The following is a 22,224-nucleotide window of genomic DNA, read 5'->3' on the forward strand; positions in this document are numbered from 1 at the left end:
TAACCTCTGACCTGCTCTTGTAGCCATTCTGTTTATGTGGTGAGTCCAGTTGAATTCCTGGTCAATTGTAATTCCAAGGATGTTGATAGTGGCAGATTCAGTGACGGTAATGCCATTCAATGTCAAGGGGCGATAGTTAATCTTGTTGTATATGATCATTGCCTGGCATTTGTGTGACACAGATATTAATTAGCGATTGGCAGACAAAGCTTGAATATTGTCCAGGTTTTGGCTGCATTAGAATACAGACTGTTTCAGTGTCTGAGGAGCTATGAATGGTGCTGAACATTGTGTAATCATCAGCAAATTTCCACACCTATGAATTTATGATGGAGGGAAGGTCATTGATGAAGCAGCTGAAGATGGTTGCGCCTAGGACAAATTCCACCAATCAAAAACAAAGCCTTCTTCTTGTTAAGGTGTTTGGAAGTTTGGAGAATTGGCGGGTGGGTGTCCAGCACCTCCTGAGAACCCACTCCTGCCCAATCAGATTGCTGAATGAAAACTAGCTAAGCCCCTGATGAGGATGTGACAGACACTGAGTATGGACTGACAGTGTTAGACTTGCCCTGAGTATGGACTGACAATGTTAGACCTGCCCTGAGTATGGACTGACAGTGTTAGACCTGCCCTGAGAATGGACTGACAGTGTTAGACCTGCCCTGAGTATGGACTGACAGTGTTAGACCTGCCCTGAGTATGGACTGACAGTGTTAGACCTGCCCTGAGTATGGACTGACAGTGTTAGACTGCCCTGCCTGATGACCTCTGACAGGTGCATTCCTTAAAATGCTGCATTTTCTCAGAAAAGGAACCCTGACCATTCTCCAGCACCTGCTCAAATTGCTGCTACCATGAAGTTTCCCCAAACCCTTCCTCCTGTGAAATTAATGCATCATTTACCATTGGCAGGTTAAGGCTGTGTCTGAAAAAAAAGTCTAGATTCCTTGGAAAGTAAATAAATTGCATTTGGGCAGAGATGGAAATTTGCAAATCAGAATGAAAGTAAATACAAATTTGATTTAACTGGGAATTAGACTTGTTCTACTAAATCATGGTGTAATTATATTCTTTTTAATCTGTTATATTCAGCATCCTTTTTCTTTAATCTGTTATATTCAGCATTCTTTTTCTTTGAGAAGGTGACCAAGGAAGTGGACGAGGGTAAAGCAGTAGATGTGGTGTACATGGATTTTAGCAAGGCGTTCGATAAGGTACCCCATGGTAGGCTAATGCAAAAACTACGGAGGTATGGCATTGAGGGTGCATTAGAGGTTTGGATTAGGAATTGGCTGGCTGGAAGGAGACAGAGGGTAGTAGTTGATGGTAAAGGTTCATCTTGGAGTGCAGTTACTAGCCGTGTTCCACAAGGATCTGTTTTGGGACCATTGCTGTTTGTCATTTTTATAAATGACCTAGAGGAGGGGCTTGAAGGCTGGGTGAGCAAGTTTGCAGATGACACGAAAGTTGGTGGAGTTGTTGACAGTGAGGAAGGATGTGGCAGGTTACAGCGGGATATAGATAAGTTGCAGAGCTGGGCAGAAAGGTGGCAAATGGAGTTCAATGTAGCTAAGTGTGAAGTCATTCACTTTGGTAGGAGTAACAAGAAGATGGATTACTGGGCTAATGGTAGGCTACTTGGTAGTGTGGATGAGCAGAGGGATCTTGGTGTCCATGTACACAGATCTCTGAAAGTTGCCACCCAGGTAAATAGTGCTGTGAGGAAGGCATATGGCGTACTGGGCTTTATTGGTAGAGGAATTGAGTTCCGGAGTCCTGAGGTCATGTTGCAGTTGTATAAGACTCTGGTGCGGCCTCATCTGGAGTATTGTGTGCAGTTTTGGTCGCCATACTATAGGAAGGATGTGGAGGCATTGGAACGGGTGCAGAGGAGGTTTACCAGGATGTTGCCTGGCATGGTAGGAAGATCGTATGAGGAAAAGCTGAGGCATTTGGGGCTGTTCTCATTGGAGAAAAGAAGGTTTAGGGGAGATTTGATAGAGGTGTACAAGATGATTAGGGGTTTAGATAGGGTTGACAGTGAGAACCTTTTTCAGCTAATGGAGTCAGCTGTTACTAGGGGACACAGCTTTAAATTAAGGGGTGGTTGGTATAGGACAGATGTTAGGGGTAGATTCTTTACTCAGCAGGTTGTGAGTTCATGGAATGCCCTGCCAGGAGCAGTAGTGGATTCTCCCTCTTTATGGTCATTTAAGCGGGCATTGGATAAGCATATGGAGGTTATTGGGCTAGTGTAGGTTAGGTAGGCTTCAGTCGGCGCAACATCGAGGGCCAAAGGGCCTGTACTGCGCTGTATTTTTCTATGTTCTATGTTCTATGTTCTATCCCCAGGGTCTGTGCTGACAATCCAACTGTATAATTCTCAATGGCTGCTTGAAGCTGGTGTTTGCTATTATCCAATACTAACCAACATACTTTAATTTTCCCACAGCTCGAAGGTTCTTTGGAACAAGAGAAAAAAGTCCGCATGGATTTGGAGCGGGCCAAGCGGAAGCTGGAGGGAGATTTGAAACTAACACATGAGTCTGTCATGGATTTAGAGAATGATAAGCAGCAGCTGGAGGAGAGACTGAAAAAGTGAGAATAATATTCTTAATCTTTTCCCAACTACAATCACCAGACCTGAAATGTTAACTCTGATTTTTCTCCACAGATGCTACCAGACCTGCTGAGCTTTTCCAGTAATTTCTGTTTTTTATCTGATTTCCAGCATCCATCATTCTTTGGGTCTTTTAAAAATTCTTATATAGTGACTCAACCACCCAGGTGTGACTTTCAAAATTGAATTTGATGATCATCTTTGCAGTAAACTTGTGGAGGATAATGGGGAAAGAGCAGTGGGAATGGCATTAGATGAATCGCACTCGCAGAAAATAGCCATGGACATTATGGGCCAAATGACCTCAGATTCTGTAGGTTCCTGTCTACTATCCACTCAGTGAAAAAGCACCAGTGTTTCCTATAGGCTGTCTTCCTTCAAATTGGCATCAAGCATCATGACTGGGTCTTGTTGTGTCCTAACCGGTGACGCTGTATTTTGTTAATTAGACCCACAAGGAGAAAGTGAGGACTGCAGATGCCGGAGATCATAGAGAGATGCTGGAAAAGCACAGCAGGTCAGGCAGCACCCAAGGAGCAGGAGAATCAATGTTTCAGGCAAGAGCTTCCTAATGAAGGGCTGATGCCAACACCACACTCTCGACATGAGACCCACAACACAAGCACCAGGGTCCCCTCATTCAATTGTTGAACAGTTTGACTGAAATCACTAAATTCATTCAACAGGTACCGATGAAAGCAGTTGTCTGATCACTACCTCTGAGCAAACACTGAACAGAATGAAGGAAGACCTCAGTCCGACACAGAGACTGGGAGTATTCTGCTTTAAACATCCTGTGTAAAGAGAAGAAAATAAAACCAAATACTTTTCAAAAATTGAACTGATCAGACAGTGTCTGGGCTGAGAAACGGAGTTAGTGTTTCAGGTTGATGGTCTTATATCTTCTGAGAGTCACTGCTCTGAATCAATCGCCATGTTCCTGTCTCCACAGATACCAGCTGTTTATTTTTTTCTAGTATCTTCAGTTCTTATTTCATTCCTGAGAATGAGAAATTTGTAGGAATACGAGGGAAAAGGCAGGGATAGTGGCAATGAGAATGATGATAGCATTTTGAAGAGCTGGTACTTGAGTCAGGATCCAAATGGTTTCTTTCTGTGCTGTACCACTGGGTAATTCAGAGTTACACGGAATGGTTCAGCACCAGCCTCAATGTAACCGAGTTCCCTGAGGCCAGTCAGTTTGTTGGTTCCAGTTCTTTGTGTGGCCCCTGACAGGCTGATATTTGTTCAGAAACCTAAGGCACATCACAAACACAGACCCTCACTCACATAGAGTCACAGAGATGTACAGCACAGAAACAGACCCTTTGGTTCAACCCGTCCATGCCAACCAGATATCTTAATCTAATCATCCCATTTGCCAGCACCTGGCCCACATCCCTCAAAACCCCTCCACAAGGAAAGACTGGACACATTTGATACCCTCACTCCCACCCCCCACCCCTCTGATTTGAGAAACAGCTTAAACACTCCCTGACCAAACTCCTCTGATCATTAATGCTTAGGAAAATTAACACAAGGGAGGAGGAGTGCAGTAAACAGATTGCAATCTCAGCAAAACCTCCCAATCAATTTTATTAATATGGACCCATATGTGACATTCCTGCCAAATAAATGTCATGAATATCAATCCTGTTCCATGAGCCAGTGTAATCTCTGAGCTGTCACCTAATGAGACATTTCTTTCTTTTTCTACTCACAGGAAGGATTTTGAAATAAGTCAGCTAAACTCAAAAATCGAGGATGAAGGGACTCTTGTTGCTCAGCTCCAGAAGAAGATTAAAGAACTGCAGGTAAATTCCAGTATCTTCTGAATGTTTTTAAGCTGAGCAAAGTATTCCACTCATTTACACTATGTGGGCGATGGCTGACTCAGAGGCAACAACAACTGAGTTTCATTAGTGCCAGTGCAGACCGAGCTGCTGATTACAGTCTACCTGTTAGTCTGTGGCTCTGTATGTTAATGTAGCAATCACCATCCCATGTACATAATTGTAGCAGGCACCAGTCCACTGTATGTTAGTGTACCCATTCCTGTTCCCATTCTCCTGTATGTTGGCGTACCCATTCCAAGTACATTTGTGTACCTGTTATTCATCCTGTAGACGTGTGCACTGGGAAAACAGTGGCTGCTATGAACATTTTAATCTTTCTGCCCAGTTCCCTATGAGCATTCGGCTATGGAATTAAATCAATAACAACTTTGTATTTATAATACACGTTTAACAGAACAAAGACACATGAGCCACCTTTCCAAAGTGATCCCAAAACAAAGTGTAGCAGCAATAATTAATTTTGGTTAAAGAGTTAGGTTTTAAAAGAGGAAGGTGTGATGGAGAGATGTAGTGAAGGAATTCCAGAGCTGGGGGCCCGGGGAGCTGGGGGCCCGGGGAGCTGGGGGCCCGGGGAGCGGGGGGCCGGGGAGCGGGGGGCCCAGGGAGCTGGGGGCCCGGGGAGCGGGGGGCCCGGGGAGCGGGGGGCCCGGGGAGCTGGGGGCTAGGGGAGCGGGGGGCCCGTGGAGCGGGGGGCCCGGGGAGCGGGGGCCCGGGGAGCTGGGGGCCCGGGGAGCTGGGGTCCCGGGGAGCAAGGAGACTGGGGAGCTGGGGGCCCGGGGAGCAAGGAGCCTGGGGAGCTGGGGGCCCGGGGAGTAAGGAGCCCGGGGAGCTGGGGGCCCGGGGAGCTGGGGGCCCGGGGAGCAAGGAGCCCGGGGAGCGGGGGGCCCAGGGAGCGGGGGGCCCGGGGAGCAAGGAGCCCGGGGAGCTGGGGGCCCGGGGAGCTGGGGGCCCGGGGAGCGGGGGGCCTGGGGAGCAAGGAGCCCGGGGAGCTGGGGTCCCGGGGAGCAAGGGGCCCGGGGAGCTGAGGTGACCGCGTCTGTGGTGGGTGAATTGCAGATACTCAGCCATAGCTCAGTCAGTAGTTTTTCTCAAAACCTCATTCCAGTCTGATCCTAGAAAGATCAAGGCTGACACTCCATGATGCTGTTCAACCTTCCTAATGTGGAGGAGTTTTATGCTAATCATGAGGACTCTTCCAGTTTCTAAAACTAGTCCATTTGCAGGGAGACACCTCAATATGTGACAAATGAAGTTATTTTTGTCCTTCTATTTAGGCTCGAATTGAAGAGCTTGAGGAAGAGTTGGAAGCTGAACGTGCTGCAAGGGCCAAGGTGGAGAAGCAGAGGGCAGATGTGTCCCGGGAGCTGGAGGAGTTGAGTGAGAGACTGGAGGAAGCAGGAGGAGCAACAACAGCCCAGGTGGAGATGAACAAGAAACGCGAAGCTGCCTTCCTGAAACTGCGGCGAGATCTGGAAGAGGCAACGCTGCAGCACGAGGCAACTGCAGCAGCCCTGCGGAAAAAGCAATCTGACACGGTGGCAGAACTGAGCGAGCAAATTGACAACTTGCAAAGGGTTAAACAGAAACTGGAGAAAGAGAAGAGCGAACTTAAAATGGAGACAGATGATTTAAATTCCAGCATTGAACAAATCACAAAAACAAAGGTATAGAGAACGCTACTTTGTAATTGGCCAGACTGAGTTCAGATATTGTTCCTCATGCTTATTATGATCAAACATCAAACAGGAGCAAATTGTAATCAGATTTACTTCATCAAAATTCACTTTGTTCCAAAAAGAGCCTCAACAATCCCATTCTGGAGCTCACACTGATCCCTTTACAAGGCAGTGATGTTTCCAATGAAGGAGCGGACTTGATCACAACAGAGAGGGAGGAGGGTGGGAACAGTATAGGAGAGGGGGGAGGGCCAGGAAAGTCATGTAGGGAGAGGATAGTGGTGATGCAGGGATGGAGAGGCGGCTGATGTCAGAGGGGGTGAGGATTGGGAGGTCGAATGGTGTAGCGAGGAGTCGGTGTGGATGGGGGTGGGGGTGAGGAGTGATGCTGTGAGGATTGAGGTGTGGTATAGGGAGGGGGAGAAGAGTGGGGCTGTTAATGGGTGGGGGGGGGGGATTGGAGTTGGGGTACACAACTTCTTTCATTGCTGCTATAACTGCCGATACCCCTCAGCTCTGCTCAACACCTAAAGGACCCCCACCAACAATAAAAACTCAATTCCAGAAAATCTCTGGGTTCACACAAAGTTTGAGACACACAGTGGAGTTACACTGAACCAAACTCAGGGAGGTCTGTTCTAATCCTGACAGAATCACCCTGAATCTTACCAAACGTACAACAATTTTTGGAATACTAACAAATTAAAATATCCATTATCTCATACAACCTTCCTTTTTAGACCTCCCTTTGTTAGTCAGCTGTCTGTGTTGAAATTAAAACCAGACATGGCTGAACATTTGCAGAGAGTCTGTAGAGGGAAAGGGAGTTAATGGTTCAAGATCTTGACCTTTCATCAGTGACATGAGACTCCTTTGTGGCAAAAGTATCACTGGGGACAATGAAAACATGTCTGAGGAAAGGGGTCAAAGGTTGTGCCAGGTTTTAAACTCAAAGCAGAGACTGCAGTCAAGGCTTCAAACATCTCAAACTCACACTGCGTCCTTATCTGACTGATCCAGTCAGATACCGAAGTTAAAAATCACACATCGCAATGTGACAGTCCAACAAATTTATTTGAAAGTAGAAGCTTTTGGAGCACTGCTACACGGAATCCAGCCTGAAAAGATATTCCTTAGTGCCTTGTTAAATAGTTTCATAGAAATGTGAAGAATAAATGAATGAGTTCGATGTTTTTGGTGTTACAGGCAAACTCAGAAAAGTTATGCAGAACGTATGAAGATCAACTAAATGAAGCCAATACCAAAGTTGGAGAACTGCAGCGACAAGTGGCAGATCTAGCTTCACACAAAGCCAAACTGCAGAGTCAGAATGGTACGGAATAGAGATCAGGGAGGGGAGGGATAGAGCAGAACAGAAAGAGAGGAACTGGTGGGTAGAGAGGCGAGTGGGACATTACCCCTCATTATATCTCAGTTCATTTTCCTCTGTTCAGGTGGATGTAGGGAGCACAAGAGGTTGGAGTCAAAGAAAGAGAATGAGGGATGGGGGGTGGAAGGAAATTATGGTGATGAGGGAGTTGATGCCACACATACAGGGAGGATACAGGCAGTGGTGGACAGTTGCTTTGGGGTCAGTCCAGGGCATGGGTAACAGTTGCCAGGAACGTAAAGAATGGTTCGTAGGATGATTTGTCCATTTAGCCCAGATTCCTCTTTCCGCTTCAATCCCCTGGTGAGAAATCCCTGGTTAGAATCTGGTAAAATTCCTATTTAGGCCCCAGTGCTTTTGACACACGTACATCCTGGATGGCATGGTGGCTCAGTGGTTAGCACTGCTGCCTCACAGTGTCGAGAACCGGGTTGGATTCCCACCTTGGGCCACCGATGTGTAGAGTTTGCATATTCTCCCTGTGCCTGCTTGGATTTCCTCCCACAATCCAAAGATGTACAGGTCAGGTGAATTGGCCATGCTAAATTGCCCACAGTATTAGGTGCATTAGTCAGGGGTAAATATAGGGTAGGGGAATGTGTCAGGATGGGTTACTCTTTGGAGGGTCAGTGTGGACTTGTTGGGCTAAATGGCCAGTTTCCACATTGTAGGGAATCTAATCTAATCTAGTTCCTCTCCTTCTTCAGGAAACAGTCAAAGTTGCTAATTAGACTCGAAGTGTCCTCCAACACAGAGACAGACTCTTTGGCCCAAACTGGTCCATACTGACCAAAATGTCCATCCACGCTAACCCCATTTCCTTGCACTTGGCCCATATCCTTCTAAACCTTTCCTATCCATGTTTTTATCCAAATGACTTTTAAATGTTGGTAATGTACCCACCTCAACCACATCCACTGGCAGCTCATTCCATATGCGTACCACCCTCTGTGTAAAAATGTTGCCCCTCAGGTTCCCTTTTATTCTTTCCTCTTTAACCTTAAACTGATTCCCTCTCGTTCTCTTTTCCCAACCCTGGGAAAAAGACTGTACCCTCTCCGTGCCCTCTCCGTGCCCTCTCCGTGCCCTCTCCGTACCCTCTCCGTGCCCTCTCCATGCCCTCTCCATGCCCTCTCCGTGCCCTCTCCGTGCCCTCTCCGTGCCCTCTCCGTGCCCTCTCCGTACCCTCTCCGTGCCCTCTCCGTGCACTCTCCGTGCACTCTCCGTACCCTCTCCGTGCCCTCTCCGTGCCCTCTCCGTACCCTCTCCGTGCCCTCTCCGTGCCCTCTCCGTACCCTCTCCGTGCCCTCTCCGTGCCCTCTCCGTGCCCTCTCCGTACCCTCTCCGTACCCTCTCCGTGCCCTCTCCGTACCCTCTCCGTACCCTCTCCGTGCACTCTCCGTGCCCTCTCCGTACCCTCTCCGTACCCTCTCCGTACCCTCTCCGTGCCCTCTCCGTGCCCTCTCCGTGCACTCTCCGTGCCCTCTCCGTGCCCTCTCCGTACCCTCTCCATGCCCTCTCCGTATCCTCTCCGTGCCCTCTCCGTACCCTCTCCGTGCCCTCTCCGTACCCTGTCCGTGCACTCTCCGTACCCTCTCCATGCCCTCTCCATGCCCTCTCCGTGCCCTCGCCATATCCTCTCCATGCCCTCTCTTTCCCCACTCCCTATCCTCTCCATATCCTCTCCATGCCCTCTCCGTGCCCTCTCCTTCCCCACTCCCTATCCTCTCCGTATCCTCTCCATGCCCTCTTCATGCCCTCTCCTTCCCCACTCCCTATCCTCTCCATATCCTCTCCATGCCCTCTCCGTGCCCTCTCTGTGCCCTCTCCGTGCCCTCTCCGTGCCCCCTCCGTGCTGTCTCATGATCTATACACCTTTAGAAAGGTCCCCTCTGCCCATCAGTCTCCTACGCTCTCAACAAAAATATCCTCGCTTGTCCAACCTCTCCCTATAGCTCAGGCTGTTGAGTTCTGGCAACATCCTTGTAAGCTTCTTCTGTACTCTTTCCAGTGAAATAACACACTTCCTATAGCAAGGTGACCAAAATCAAACAGAATACTCCAATGCGTCCTGTACAACTGCAACAAAACTTCCCAGCTTCTATACTCAATTCCCTGACTGATGAAGGCCAGTGTTCCAAAAGCCTTCTTCACTGCCCTGTCTACCTGGGACTCCACTTACAGAGAACATTGCACCTCAACTCCAAGGTCCCTCTGTTCCACTATACTCCTTACGGCCCTACCATTCACCATGGAACTCCCACCTTGATTTGACTTTCCAAAATGCAAGACCTCACAGTTATCTAAAGTCCATTTACAATTTCTTCCCCCGCTGATCAATTACTTGCTGCAATTTCTGATAATCTTCCTCACTGTCCACAATACCACCCATTGTAGTGCCATCAGCAAACTTACTTATCAAGCCTTGTACATTTTCATCCAAATCATTGATATCAATAACAAACAGTAATGGGCCCAGCACTGAACCTGAGGCACCCCACTAGTCACAGGCCTCCAGTCCAACAAGCATCCTTCCACTATTACCCTCTGCTTCCTACCATCAAGACAATTGTGTATCCAACTTGCCGGGTCTCCCTGGATTCCATGCGAATTAACCTTCCAGAGCAGCTGACCTTTTCAAAGGCCTTACTGAAATCCATGTAGACTACATCTGCTTCCCTGGCCCAATCAACCTTCCTGGTCACTTCATGAAAGATCTTTGACAAATTTATGAGACATTATCTCCCACTGTCAAAGCCATTGTGGAGAGCTGCCAGGGTAAGAGAGAGACGGCAAATCTGGGATGGAGCAGGAAGATGGAGCCCTTGGTGTTGAATCTAGACTTGCACAGGAATAGACTGGGAGAAAGTAAAGACTGCAGATGCTGGAGATCAGGCAGCATCTGAGGAGAAGACGTTTCGAGCATAATCTCCTATCAGGAGCTTCATGCAGTTTATTCATTCCTGATGAAGAGTTAATGCTCAATGTCAACTCTCCTGCTCCTTGAATGCTGCCTTATCAACTGTGCTTTTCCAGCATCACACTTTTTGACTCAGGAATAGACTGAACAGGACCTGGGAAGTGAACTCCCCCACCTGGGATTCTAACAGCTCACTGTCTCTCCCCCCTGAACCCTAACCTCCCCCTCTCCTGGAGATCTCATCGGGCTGGAAGTATGAATTTTCACGTGGCTATTTCTACTTAATCCCATTACATCAGGTAAATGGTGACTGTGACCCCACCTCGAGTGGAGGGTTGCTTTATGGTAATGTACAGGGAGTGCTTCTAACAAAATTCATTGCAATATGTCCCAACAATAGATGGGGTCATCAGAGAGGGCCAAAGAGAGTAAGGGGAAATTTAATTTATCATAAATGCAAGTGTTTCTAAGATTGTTCTATGATCACCATCAGGGGAATACAGCAGGCAAATGGAAGAAAAGGAAGCTCTTATTAACCAGTTAAGCCGTGGCAAAGTGTCCTTCACACAAAGTATTGAAGAGTTGAGAAGACAGTTGGAAGAAGAAACCAAAGTAAGTAACATTTTCACCTCTTCATTTCAGAAAAATACTTCACAAGAACATAATCAGTGAAAATAGACATCGCAACAGAGATTAAGATAAATTACCAAAAACTTGGTCAAACAGATGGGTTAAAGGAAGAAAGTGAGGTAGAGATGTGGGAAAGGTAGAGATGTGGAAAAGTCGAGGGAGGGGTTTCCAGAGCTTGGGGTCCAGGCAGTTGAAAGCACAGCAATTGGTGGTGAAGCAAATAGAGTAGCCAATGGACATGGGCCAAAGAAATTGAGTTTACAGAGAGTTGTGGGCTGCAGAAGATCACAGAGATGGTGACAATGCAGTAACGTAGAGATCAGATATTGAGAATTGAAATACACTTATTCAGCTTCGAGAGTAGACCAAAATCCACTGGGTGGTAGGGGAATGGGATTTGGGATGATCTGAGGCAGGGATAGAAAAGTGAACATTATAAATCTGGAAGCAGGTGGCCTTAATGATAGAGAGGAAATGTCAGCTACTCAGTTCAATATTGAGAAAAATCTGAATCTTTAATTCTGACCAGGGAGAAGGATGCAGTGATAGCTTAAGGGTTGAGTTTATGGTGACACTGAAGCCAGTGGCTTCAGCTATACTTATCTGGAAAAAGGTTCTGCTCTCCAAATGTGGATGCTTGAGAGCCAGCAACATAATGTAGAGCCAGCAGAGGAGTGAGGGAGGTGGTGGTGAGGGAATCGCCAGTAAACATGTGAAAACTTACACTGGATATAAATGATGGCACTGAGGGATAGGATATGATTGAGAAACAGGAAGAGATGTCATTGATTCTCTGGCTACATCATTCTCTTGGACAAATAAGAATGGAACTGCAGCTAGGTGACAGTGGGGAGATGTTGGAGGGAATGATGTGATCAACCATCAAAGGCTGAAGATGGGTGATATTCTGGGAATATTTTATACCCATTTTTTAAAGGAGTGCAGTGATTATGATGTGGGCTTTGAAATCATACATTATGCACCATACGTCGTACACCACACAATTAAACATTGTTTGCTAACATGCAGATGAGGAACGAGCAGTGGGTCTTCAGATTAGAGAGCAGGTTGCCTTGGGAGAAGGAGCTGGAGAAGGCAAGCAAAAAGAAAGCATGAGCTGAGAAAGCTGAAGGTTTGAGGCTAATACAAAGGGAGTACTTTCTGGATAGTCTGGCATGTCCGAGCAAGCCACTGGGTTCAAGGGCAATTAGGAACAGACAAAAAGTACAGGTCATGCCCTCAACACCCATAAAAGAAGAATTGAGGAAAGACTGGATATAGAGGATGTGACAGAGGCAGTGGAATGGACTGTTGTAATCATAGCAGCTAGGAAGGCCATAGGTTTGCTGTTGAAGACAAATTGAAGGAGTAAGGGAAGAATGTTCAACAACAGTGGGTATTTGAGGCATCATCTGTGGAGATAGGAGCAGTTAATGCATCAGAATCTAAGTCTGAAGAAGTTTCATACTAGAAATAAAACATTAACTCTGTTTCTCTCTCCAAGGATACTGCTGGATCTACTGAGTTTCTCCAATATTCTGTGTTTGTTTCAGATTTCCTATCAGATAATTTTGCTCTCTAAAATTTCCTAATATAGGGGCAGATTTGGCCCAATAGCACTTGTTGTATTCTCACCAGATGTTTTGAGGAAAATCTAAACAATTTCTCCTTCAAATATGCAACTCTTCCAAATAAGGGAGTTTTGTTTAAATTATTCATGGGACGTGGATGTCACTGGCTGGGCTGGCACTTATTACATATCCCTAATTGCCCACAGAATAGTTAAGGGTCAACCTCATTGTTATGGGTCTGGAGTGACATGTAGGCTAGACAGGTAAGGAGGGCAGTTTCCCTCCCTACAGGACATTAACAAACCAGATAAAACAACAACAATTTCACTGTCATTACTGGCCTTTCATTCCATATTTTCTTGGAATTTGAACCCGGTTTTCTAGATTAATAATTGAGTGACAATACCATTATGGCATTGCCTCCCCCCAAGAGTGATGAGAGGGGACTATGCAGGAGAAAGAGGGAATGGAAGAGAATGGAAGCTTTACTCAGCAGAAACGTGAATTGACTGATGTAGTATCCTGGCAGACAGTTAGAGAAGGACCAGCACTCCACTTATTCCCTGAAAACAGACTACTATTAAGGCAATGTTCCTAGGAGGCAGGCAAGTTTTGTAAACTTGGCTAAATGCCAAGGTACTTCTGACAATGAACTTTGAGTGGTGACCCAAAGTGTGGGGTGACTGAGACCCACTCTGTCTTCATTAAAACAAAACTACACAGTCTCACTCCAACTGGGAATTGCAGAGTAATGCTCAGAATTAGGATCTCTGGCCAGTTTGTCCTCTTCACAAAGTGGCTATGCTTTTGGGTCACTCAGGGAGCAGTAGATCACCTCCTGATCTTTAAGACAGTACCAGTCTAGTGACATTAGGAAAGCTGATTGGTTTATACTCTTTTGCTTTCAAGGCCACATCAACCTCAATAAGTCATGGTGTAATGGACAAACCAGAACTGCAAGTCAGAACATAATAATTCAGACCATAATAATTCATTGTTTGTGCTTCCATCAAAGTCTAAGAATGCTCTCGCTCATGCTCTGCATGCTTCACGACATGACTGTGACCTTCTGAGAGAACAGTATGAGGAGGAACAAGAGGCAAAGGCAGAACTGCAGAGGGCGCTGTCCAAGGCGAATGCTGAGGTGGCCCAATGGCGTAACAAGTATGAAACAGACGCAATCCAGAGGACAGAGGAACTGGAAGAAGCCAAGTATGTATGGTGACAATGTTTAACGTTGATCAGGAACACATCAAATTACCTATTATGGAAAGATAGGGAAGGGAATAAGACTATTTGGTCCATCACAAATGTGCAGGCCCTTGAGAGAGCAATCCAATTGTTTCCACTGCCCCTCCACTGACACCCTCCACTGACACACACACTGACCTCCACTGACACCCTCCACTGACACACACACTGCCCCTCCACTGACACACACACTGCCCCTCCACTGACACCCTCCACTGACACACACACTGCCCCTCCACTGACACACACACTGCCCCTCCACTGACACACACACTGCCCCTCCACTGACACCCTCCACTGACACACACACTGACCTCCACTGACACACACACTGCCCCTCCACTGACACACACACTGACCTCCACTGACACACACACTGCCCCTCCACTGACACCCTCCACTGACACACACGCTGCCCCTCCACTGACACCCTCCACTGACACACACGCTGCCCCTCCACTGACACCCTCCACTGACACACACACTGCCCCTCCACTGACACCCTCCACTGACACACACACTGACCTCCACTGACACCCTCCACTGACACACACACTGCCCCTCCACTGACACACACACTGCCCCTCCACTGACACACACACTGCCCCTCCACTGACACCCTCCACTGACACACACGCTGCCCCTCCACTGACACCCTCCACTGACACACACGCTGCCCCTCCACTGACACCCTCCACTGACACACACGCTGCCCCTCCACTGACACCCTCCACTGACACACACACTGCCCCTCCACTGACACCCTCCACTGACACACACACTGACCTCCACTGACACCCTCCACTGACACACACACTGCCCCTCCACTGACACACACACTGCCCCTCCACTGACACCCTCCACTGACACACACACTGACCTCCACTGACACCCTCCACTGACACACACACTGCCCCTCCACTGACACCCTCCACTGACACACACGCTGCCCCTCCACTGACACCCTCCACTGACACACACGCTGCCCCTCCACTGACACTCTCCACTGACACACACGCTGCCCCTCCACTGACACCCTCCACTGACACACACGCTGCCCCTCCACTGACACCCTCCACTGACACACACACTGCCCCTTCACTGACACCCTCCACTGACACACACACTGCCCCTCCACTGATACCCTCCACTGACACACACGCTGCCCCTCCACTGACACCCTCCACTGACACACACACCGACCCTCCACTGACACCCAGGGTCTGCCATTACTTCTCCTTCTAGTATTTATCCAATTCCAATTTAAAAGTAATGACAGGATCGGCTCCCACTTCCATTTTAGGCAGCATGCTGTAAAATAAAACTCTCACCTCCTGACATGTTCCTTTACCAATTTGTATTTCTCTGGTTCCGGGCTCTCCTCCAATGGAAACCCTTTCTCCCTAATCACCCAATCAGGAACCTGTATGGTTTTAAACACTGAGTTGTAAATTCAACTTTTATAGTCTCCCTGCCTGGGAAATCCTTCATCACTGGTACTGTTCCAATAAATTCCCTCTGCAACTTCTCCATTCGCGATAACACTCTTCACAGTGACTGAGTAAGTTATTTTTCTCATTCGATAGTCACACTGTGAGCTTAAAACAGAAAATCAAAGGCTTACTTCAGATTCAGTGCAGCTTGTGGAGTTGAAATGATTGGATGATTAAACACTGTGCCTGTATCTTCTAGCACAGACTGAACTTCTGAATATAGTGTAGAGAGAGCAATCCTCACTTTTTCCACAGTGTAGAGAGAGCTTTACTCTGTATTTAGTCTTGTGCTGCAAGTGTTTAATGGGACATTGGCTGCCTGAATAAGCATGAGGAACTAAACAGATTCATTGGATTTTTTGATTAAAGGAAGAAGTTGGCAATTCGTCTCCAAGAAGCAGAGGAGGCGGTGGAAGCAGTAAACGCCAAATGTTCCTCACTGGACAAGACAAAGCATCGCCTGCAGACAGAAATCGAGGACTTGACAATCGACCTGGAGAGAGCAAATTCAGCTGTCTTCGCTTTCGACAAAAAACAGCGCAACTTTGACAAGACCATCGCTGACTGGAAGCAGAAATTTGAGGAGACTCAGGCTGAACTGGAGGCTTCACAGAAGGAAGCTCGTAGCCTGAGCACTGAGCTCTTTAAACTGAAGAATGCCTATGAGGAGTCACTGGATCACTTGGAGACTCTTAAACGAGAGAATAAGAACCTTCAAGGTACATTAATGTTTAGTTGTCCACACCTGAAACACAACCCCTATTGCTCAGGCTCTCTAGACTTTACTGCACGTGCCTGTCCACAAGGCAATGAGAATCTGAGGCCAAGAACAAAAGAAATGTTTTGTAAAATTTGAGCTTTGGACACCAGTTTCAGCATTTCCTGTAGATTGAGAGGGTGTAATTACAGTTTGTCAATTACATTGGGCTCGCCATTCTAACCTGGATGTAAGAATGGATAATAGGAAAACAGACAAAATTTAAATAGCAACAAAGAGCAAGATTCCATTACAGGACACGTAAACAGATATAATTTTTAATAATTTAAATTGTTGATTGTAAACCTGTTAAATAATTGGCAGAAAACAATTGTTATTATTCAGATGTATGTTGATTTTTGAAAGGCAAACATCACTCCTTGTATTTATGAAATAGTTTCTACAGATGGGTATTTTAAGATCACTCCATAGTCCTGAGGGAGCCCTGCACTGTCGGAGGGTCAGTGCTGAGGGAGCCCTGCACTGCCAGAGGGTCAGTGCTGAGGGAGCGACGCACTGTCGGAGGGTCAGTGCTGAGGGAGCCCCGCACTGTCGGAGGGTCAGTGCTGAGGGAGGCCCGCACTGTCGGAGGGTCAATTCTGAGGGAGTGGCACACTGTCGGAAGGTCAGTGCTGAGGGAGCCCCGCACTGTTGGAGGGTCAGTGCTGAGGGAGCCCCGCACTGTCGGAGGGTCAGTGCTGAGGGAGTGACGCACTGTCGGAGGGTCAGTGCTGAGGGAGCGACGCACTGTCGGAGGGTCAGTGCTGAGGGAGCCCCGCACTGTCGGAGGGTCAGTGCTGAGGGAGCGACACACTTTCGGAGGGTCAGTGCTGAGGGAACACTGCATTATCAGGAACAATGGTTTCTCAGTGAGATACTTGTTTAGAACTTCTTCTTTCACAATGTGGCATTCTCTTGGTACAGCAACTTGGTACGACAGTGTTCTTTCACCAGTCAATTATTGAATGTATCTCATTTATCCCTCCCTCTGGAGGCTCCCTGCCTCTATTCCTGATGAAGGGCTTTTGCCCGAAATGTCGATTTTCCTGCTCCTCGGATGCTGCCTGACCTGCTGTACTTTTCCAGCACCACTCTAATCTAAACTCTGGTTTCCAGCATCTGCAGTCCTCACTTTTGTCTATTGAATGTATTGGTCTTGGTTATGGGTTGTTGTCTCTGAAGTGGAGCTAGAACTGAACATCATTGCTGAGCGAATCAAGGCAGATTAATCAAGGCAAAATAAATCCTGTTTCTTCTTGTGACAGATGAGATCACAGACCTGACTGACCAGATCAGTGAAGGAACTAAAACCATTCATGAGCTGGAGAAAGTGAAGAAGAACCTGGAACAGGAGAAAAGCGAGGTGCAGGGTGCATTGGCAGAGGCGGAGGTAGGTGCAAGCCTGAACTGCTGGAATAAAGGAGGAAGTGCTCAAGTTTTGCCTTGTGCATGGGTTTGAACCTCAAATCTGGAAGAAGAAGATGACCACAGGTCAGAGAGCTGTGAATTGAGACTGTGGAGACTGATGGAATAGGTCACTTGGAGAGAACTGAGCAATGGAGTCACTCTCAGGATGGTGTTGGGGAAAGATTGTGAGTGAATATCACCAAGGAAGGCAAACACTGGATTGTTCATTTCCTAAGGCATGGGAGGCTGCTGAAGGGAAGGTCTATTGTAAGGTTAGAGAGATGTAGACAATAGACAATAGACCATTCATTATGATCATGGCTGATCATCCTTAATCAGTATCCTGTTCCTGCCTTATCCCCATAACCCTTGATTCCACTATCCTTGAGAGCTCTATCCAACTCTTTCTTGAAAGTATCCAGAGACTGGGCCCCTCCATTGCCTTCTGGGGCAGAGCATTCCACACAGCCACCACTCTCTGGGTGAAGAAGTTTCTCCTCATCTCTGTCCTAAATGGTCTACCCCGTATTTTTAAGCTGTGTCCTCTGGTTCGGCACTCACCCATCAGCGGAAACATGCTTCCTGCCTCCAGAGTGTCCAATCCTTTAATAATCTTATACGTCTCAATCAGATCCCCTCTCAGTCTTCTAAACTCAAGGGTATACAAGCCCAGTCGCTCCAGTCTTTCAGCATAAGATAGTCCTGCCATTCCTGAAATTGATCTCGTGAACCTACGCTGCACTCCCTCAATAGCCAGAATGTCTTTCCTCAAATTTGGAGACCAAAACTGCACACAATACTCCAGGTGCAGTCTCACCAGGGCCCTGTACAGCTGCAGAAGGTCCTCTTTGCTTCTATACTCAATTCTTCTTGTTATGAAGGCCAGCATGCTATTAGCCTTCTTCCCTACCTGCTGGACCTGCATGCTTACCTTCATTGACTGATGTACAAAAACACCTAGATCTCATTGCACTGCCCCTTTACCTAACTTGACTCCATTTAGGCCGTAATCTGCCATCCTGTTGGAAGACCAAGTGGGAGAAAACAGTGGTCATGTCAGACATGTTTAAAGACATGACTTAAAACAAACATCACGTTCCCTCCCAGGAAACAAAGCCACAACAAACAAATTAGGATAAATTAACCTTTTATTGTTAGACAGAGCTTTACAAAATTAAAAGCGAGAGAAACATGGCTCCACTTTCTCACAACTGACCAATGTGTTTACTTGCTATGTATTGTCTAAATTTACGTCTAGGATGATATATAAAGTGATCTACTGATACACAGATCCTGCTGCTCATTTTTCCCTAAAGCACAATTATGCACTTTCCAGTTAAGTAAAACTACCTCTACACTGTTCCCATCAAACACTGCCAAGTGGACAAGTGGAGTTGGGTGGTAAGGTTGTGGGGTCAGGACCTACTCTAGCTCCTCCATTGTGTCAAGTTCTGGCCACTAATCTAGGATCCCCTCTCAGTGATAACCAGCCTTTATTGAGTCACTGGCTGTTTGTAGCGGGGTCCACTGGTTTTCTATTGAATTTCTGCCCTGTATTGTTCTATGTTCTATGAATGCTGTCTCTGGGAGACTTCACAAGGAAGCACAGTGCTACCATGAACATTTCAGTTTCATTTTCTGAAAATTCCTCCACTCTTCAAACTTATTCAAATGTGAAAAGATCATTTTCAAAACTTTATTACTGCAAGAACCTTAAAATGTTGGGGAGGTACTTGTCAAACTTAAATAAACCTACCAGGTTTGCATTCAAAAACTTACTGGTAGTTCCCATGCCCATAAACCATTTAATTGGTACTTGGAACAAACAGGAACCTAGTGAGAGTCAATGTGTAATGGTAACGTTACTAGACACCATTGACAGGATACTCCAGAAGCCCTGATGAAGGGTCTTATGCCAAATGCCGACTGTCCTGCTCCTCAGATGTTGCCTGACCTGCTGTGCTTTTCCCAGCAATACACTTTATCTACTGAAGTCATTGGGTATGCTTGCCTTTATTGGTCAGTGCATTGAGTATAGGAGTTGGGAGGTCATGTTGCAGCTGTACAGGACATTGGTTAGGCCACTTTTAGAATATTGTGTGCAGTACTGGTTTCCCTGCTACAGTAAGGATGTTGTGAAACTTGAAAGGGTTCATAAAAGATTTACAAGGATGTTGCCAGAGTTGGAGGGTTTGAGCTATAGGGAGAGGCTGAAAAGACTGGGACTGTTTTCCCTGGAGAGTCAGAGGCTGAGGGTTGACCTTATAGATTTTATAAAATATTCCTGATGAAGGGCATACGTCAAAACGTCGATTCTCTTGCTCCTCAGCTGTACATTTCCAGTGCCACACTTTTCAACTCTGATCTCCAGCATCTGCTGTCCTCATTTTCTTCTAGTCAACGTAACATTAGAAATTTTATTTAAAAAAACCCAGCCAGTTCACTTTTTTTCTGTAGGGAAGGAAACTACCATCCTTACCTGGTCTGGCCTACATGTGACCCAGACCCACAGCAATGTGGTTGACTCTTAAATGTCCTCTGGGCAATTAGGGATGGGTAATAAATGCTGGAGCACTAACCTCCCGTGAACAAATTCAAAATTGTCTCTGCCTCAGGACCATTGTGAAATGAGCCAACAATCAGCTCTGGTTGCTGTGGGTCACTGGAAACTCTGTTTGATGGGCTTTCTGTTTTTGCCCAGGGTGCTCTTGAACATGAGGAGAGTAAAACTCTGAGGATCCAACTTGAGCTCTCACAGCTAAAGGCTGAGATTGAACGCAAACTGTCAGAAAAGGATGAAGAAATCGATGGTCTACGGTGAGCTGAACTGTTTTGTTGTACATTATTTGGCATTAAACATCTTATGGAATTTCAGAGATTACAGCAAGTTGTTCAAACAAGAAAGAAATTTTATTCAGACACATCTACTTCCTCCCAATTCGGTAGTGAACATTACTCACACAGTTAACCTTTCCTGTTACACTGTCCACTCAATGTTATTTCTGGTCATTGAGTTCACACAGGCTCCTTCTTAATTCAAAGTATCTGATTGAGTACTCGTGCCTAGGATCAAGATTCTTTGCTGTAATCAACAGTTTGCCTCCAAATGTTAGGACTGTGATTCTTTGAAACCCAATGTTGAGTTGGTACAATATCCAATGAAGAGAATGATTAGGCACATGACAGGAGAAGACTCCATCTAGCTTAATGCTCACAATGACAGCAGGACAGCAGGCTAGTCTTTGCAAATATCTTTCACCCAAAGTCATGAGGATGATCCAATATTACTTTCTCCCAATGTCCCATTACTTAGACTGCTGTATCCGGCCATTCCTGGTCTTTCCACATGATATTGAGGAATGACTAAGTGCACTGTACTTTACAAAGGCCACCAGTTCTGACTATTGCCCAGAATATCCTTGCAACAGAATTGGTCACCTCTCAATTAAGCTGTCCCAGTTCAACAACCATATTAATATCAACCAGACAAACAGGTACGTACTGTCCCTCAGCCGAGGAATCAACTTTTCCAGATTAAGTTCCCCTTGGAAGGTGCACAGTGGGTAGTAAGAGTGCGGAATATACACAGAATAGGGGATTTGGATTTCAGTGCTCTAGAGCAAGAGACTAGATAGCACCATCTCCTGATTGAGCCAGACAAATCTTGAAGGATCTTCTAGGATGAGGTTGCCGCAGATGGTGAGAATCAGAGGAAAAATACCTACTTTTCCATATCCTTGCCAATTACCCCATTGTGTCTGTATCACAACAAAATCACTGCATTCAAAATCACCTTGTTCATTCCAGGCGTAACCACCAGCGAACCATTGAACTGATGCAGGCTGCTCTTGATTCTGAGGCAAAGGCCAGAAATGAGGCTATTCGCTTAAAGAAGAAAATGGAGGGTGATTTGAATGAGATGGAACTGCAGCTTAATCACGCCAACAGACAAGCCGCTGAATCCCAGAAACTACTGCGAAACCTTCAGGCCCAATTTAAGGTCAGTCAAGGCCTGGTCTGAGACTAGGTCAGGAAGAGTTTGGAAAACTTGTAAAGTAACTGTATTTGATTTGATGATAAAGTTGCCATAGTCTACTGGACCATCGACCTGCTCTCCCATTAGACAGAAACAACTGGTGAGGGTTTAAACTGAGGGTTACCATGCCTCAGGTGAGGGGAAAAGTTGGAAATGTTGAGTCCTTCACGGTAACTATAGCCGGGTGCAGGAACTGAACCCACACTGTTGGCATCACTTTGCTTTGAGCAAACTGACCCCCAACAGGAAAGTAAATAAAAGAAAACTTTGGATAGAAGTCAAACTTTATCACATACAGAATAATTTAGTTTTGCTATTTAAGGAGCTCAATCAGAAAATCTTGAACATCATTGGCTCTAAAATAAAGTATGATTTATGTAGGATATCCAATTGGAACTTGATGAAACAATTCGGCAGAAAGACGATTATAAGGAACAAATTGCAGCAGCTGAGCGACACAGCAACCTGTTGGTGGCAGAACTTGAGGAACTGCGTGCGGTTCTCGAGCAGTCAGAGAGGGGCAGGAAACTAGCCGAGCAGGAATTACTGGAGGCAACTGAACGTGTGAACCTGTTACATTCACAGGTAAGCTCAGAGTGAGCGTGATTAACTATAAA

At 46.4% G+C, this 22,224-nt stretch overlaps 1 protein-coding gene across 1 annotated transcript in view; it reads left to right on the forward strand.

The window, feature by feature from the left end:
- The window catches only part of LOC132823041 (myosin-7-like), an 83,085-nt gene that overhangs the window by 46,936 nt on the left and 13,925 nt on the right, over positions 1-22,224 (forward strand). Inside the window, exons 26-36 of the mRNA XM_060836602.1 lie at positions 2,453-2,598; positions 4,344-4,434; positions 5,751-6,140; positions 7,359-7,485; positions 10,956-11,074; positions 13,679-13,875; positions 15,777-16,126; positions 17,430-17,554; positions 20,273-20,388; positions 21,379-21,571; positions 21,989-22,192. Coding sequence (XP_060692585.1) covers positions 2,453-2,598; positions 4,344-4,434; positions 5,751-6,140; positions 7,359-7,485; positions 10,956-11,074; positions 13,679-13,875; positions 15,777-16,126; positions 17,430-17,554; positions 20,273-20,388; positions 21,379-21,571; positions 21,989-22,192 — 2,058 coding nt within the window. The remainder of the gene's footprint in view (positions 1-2,452; positions 2,599-4,343; positions 4,435-5,750; positions 6,141-7,358; positions 7,486-10,955; positions 11,075-13,678; positions 13,876-15,776; positions 16,127-17,429; positions 17,555-20,272; positions 20,389-21,378; positions 21,572-21,988; positions 22,193-22,224) is intronic.

The sequence above is a fragment of the Hemiscyllium ocellatum genome, chromosome 15 (genome assembly GCF_020745735.1).
Source record: "Hemiscyllium ocellatum isolate sHemOce1 chromosome 15, sHemOce1.pat.X.cur, whole genome shotgun sequence".
Classification (NCBI taxonomy): Eukaryota; Metazoa; Chordata; class Chondrichthyes; order Orectolobiformes; family Hemiscylliidae; genus Hemiscyllium; species Hemiscyllium ocellatum.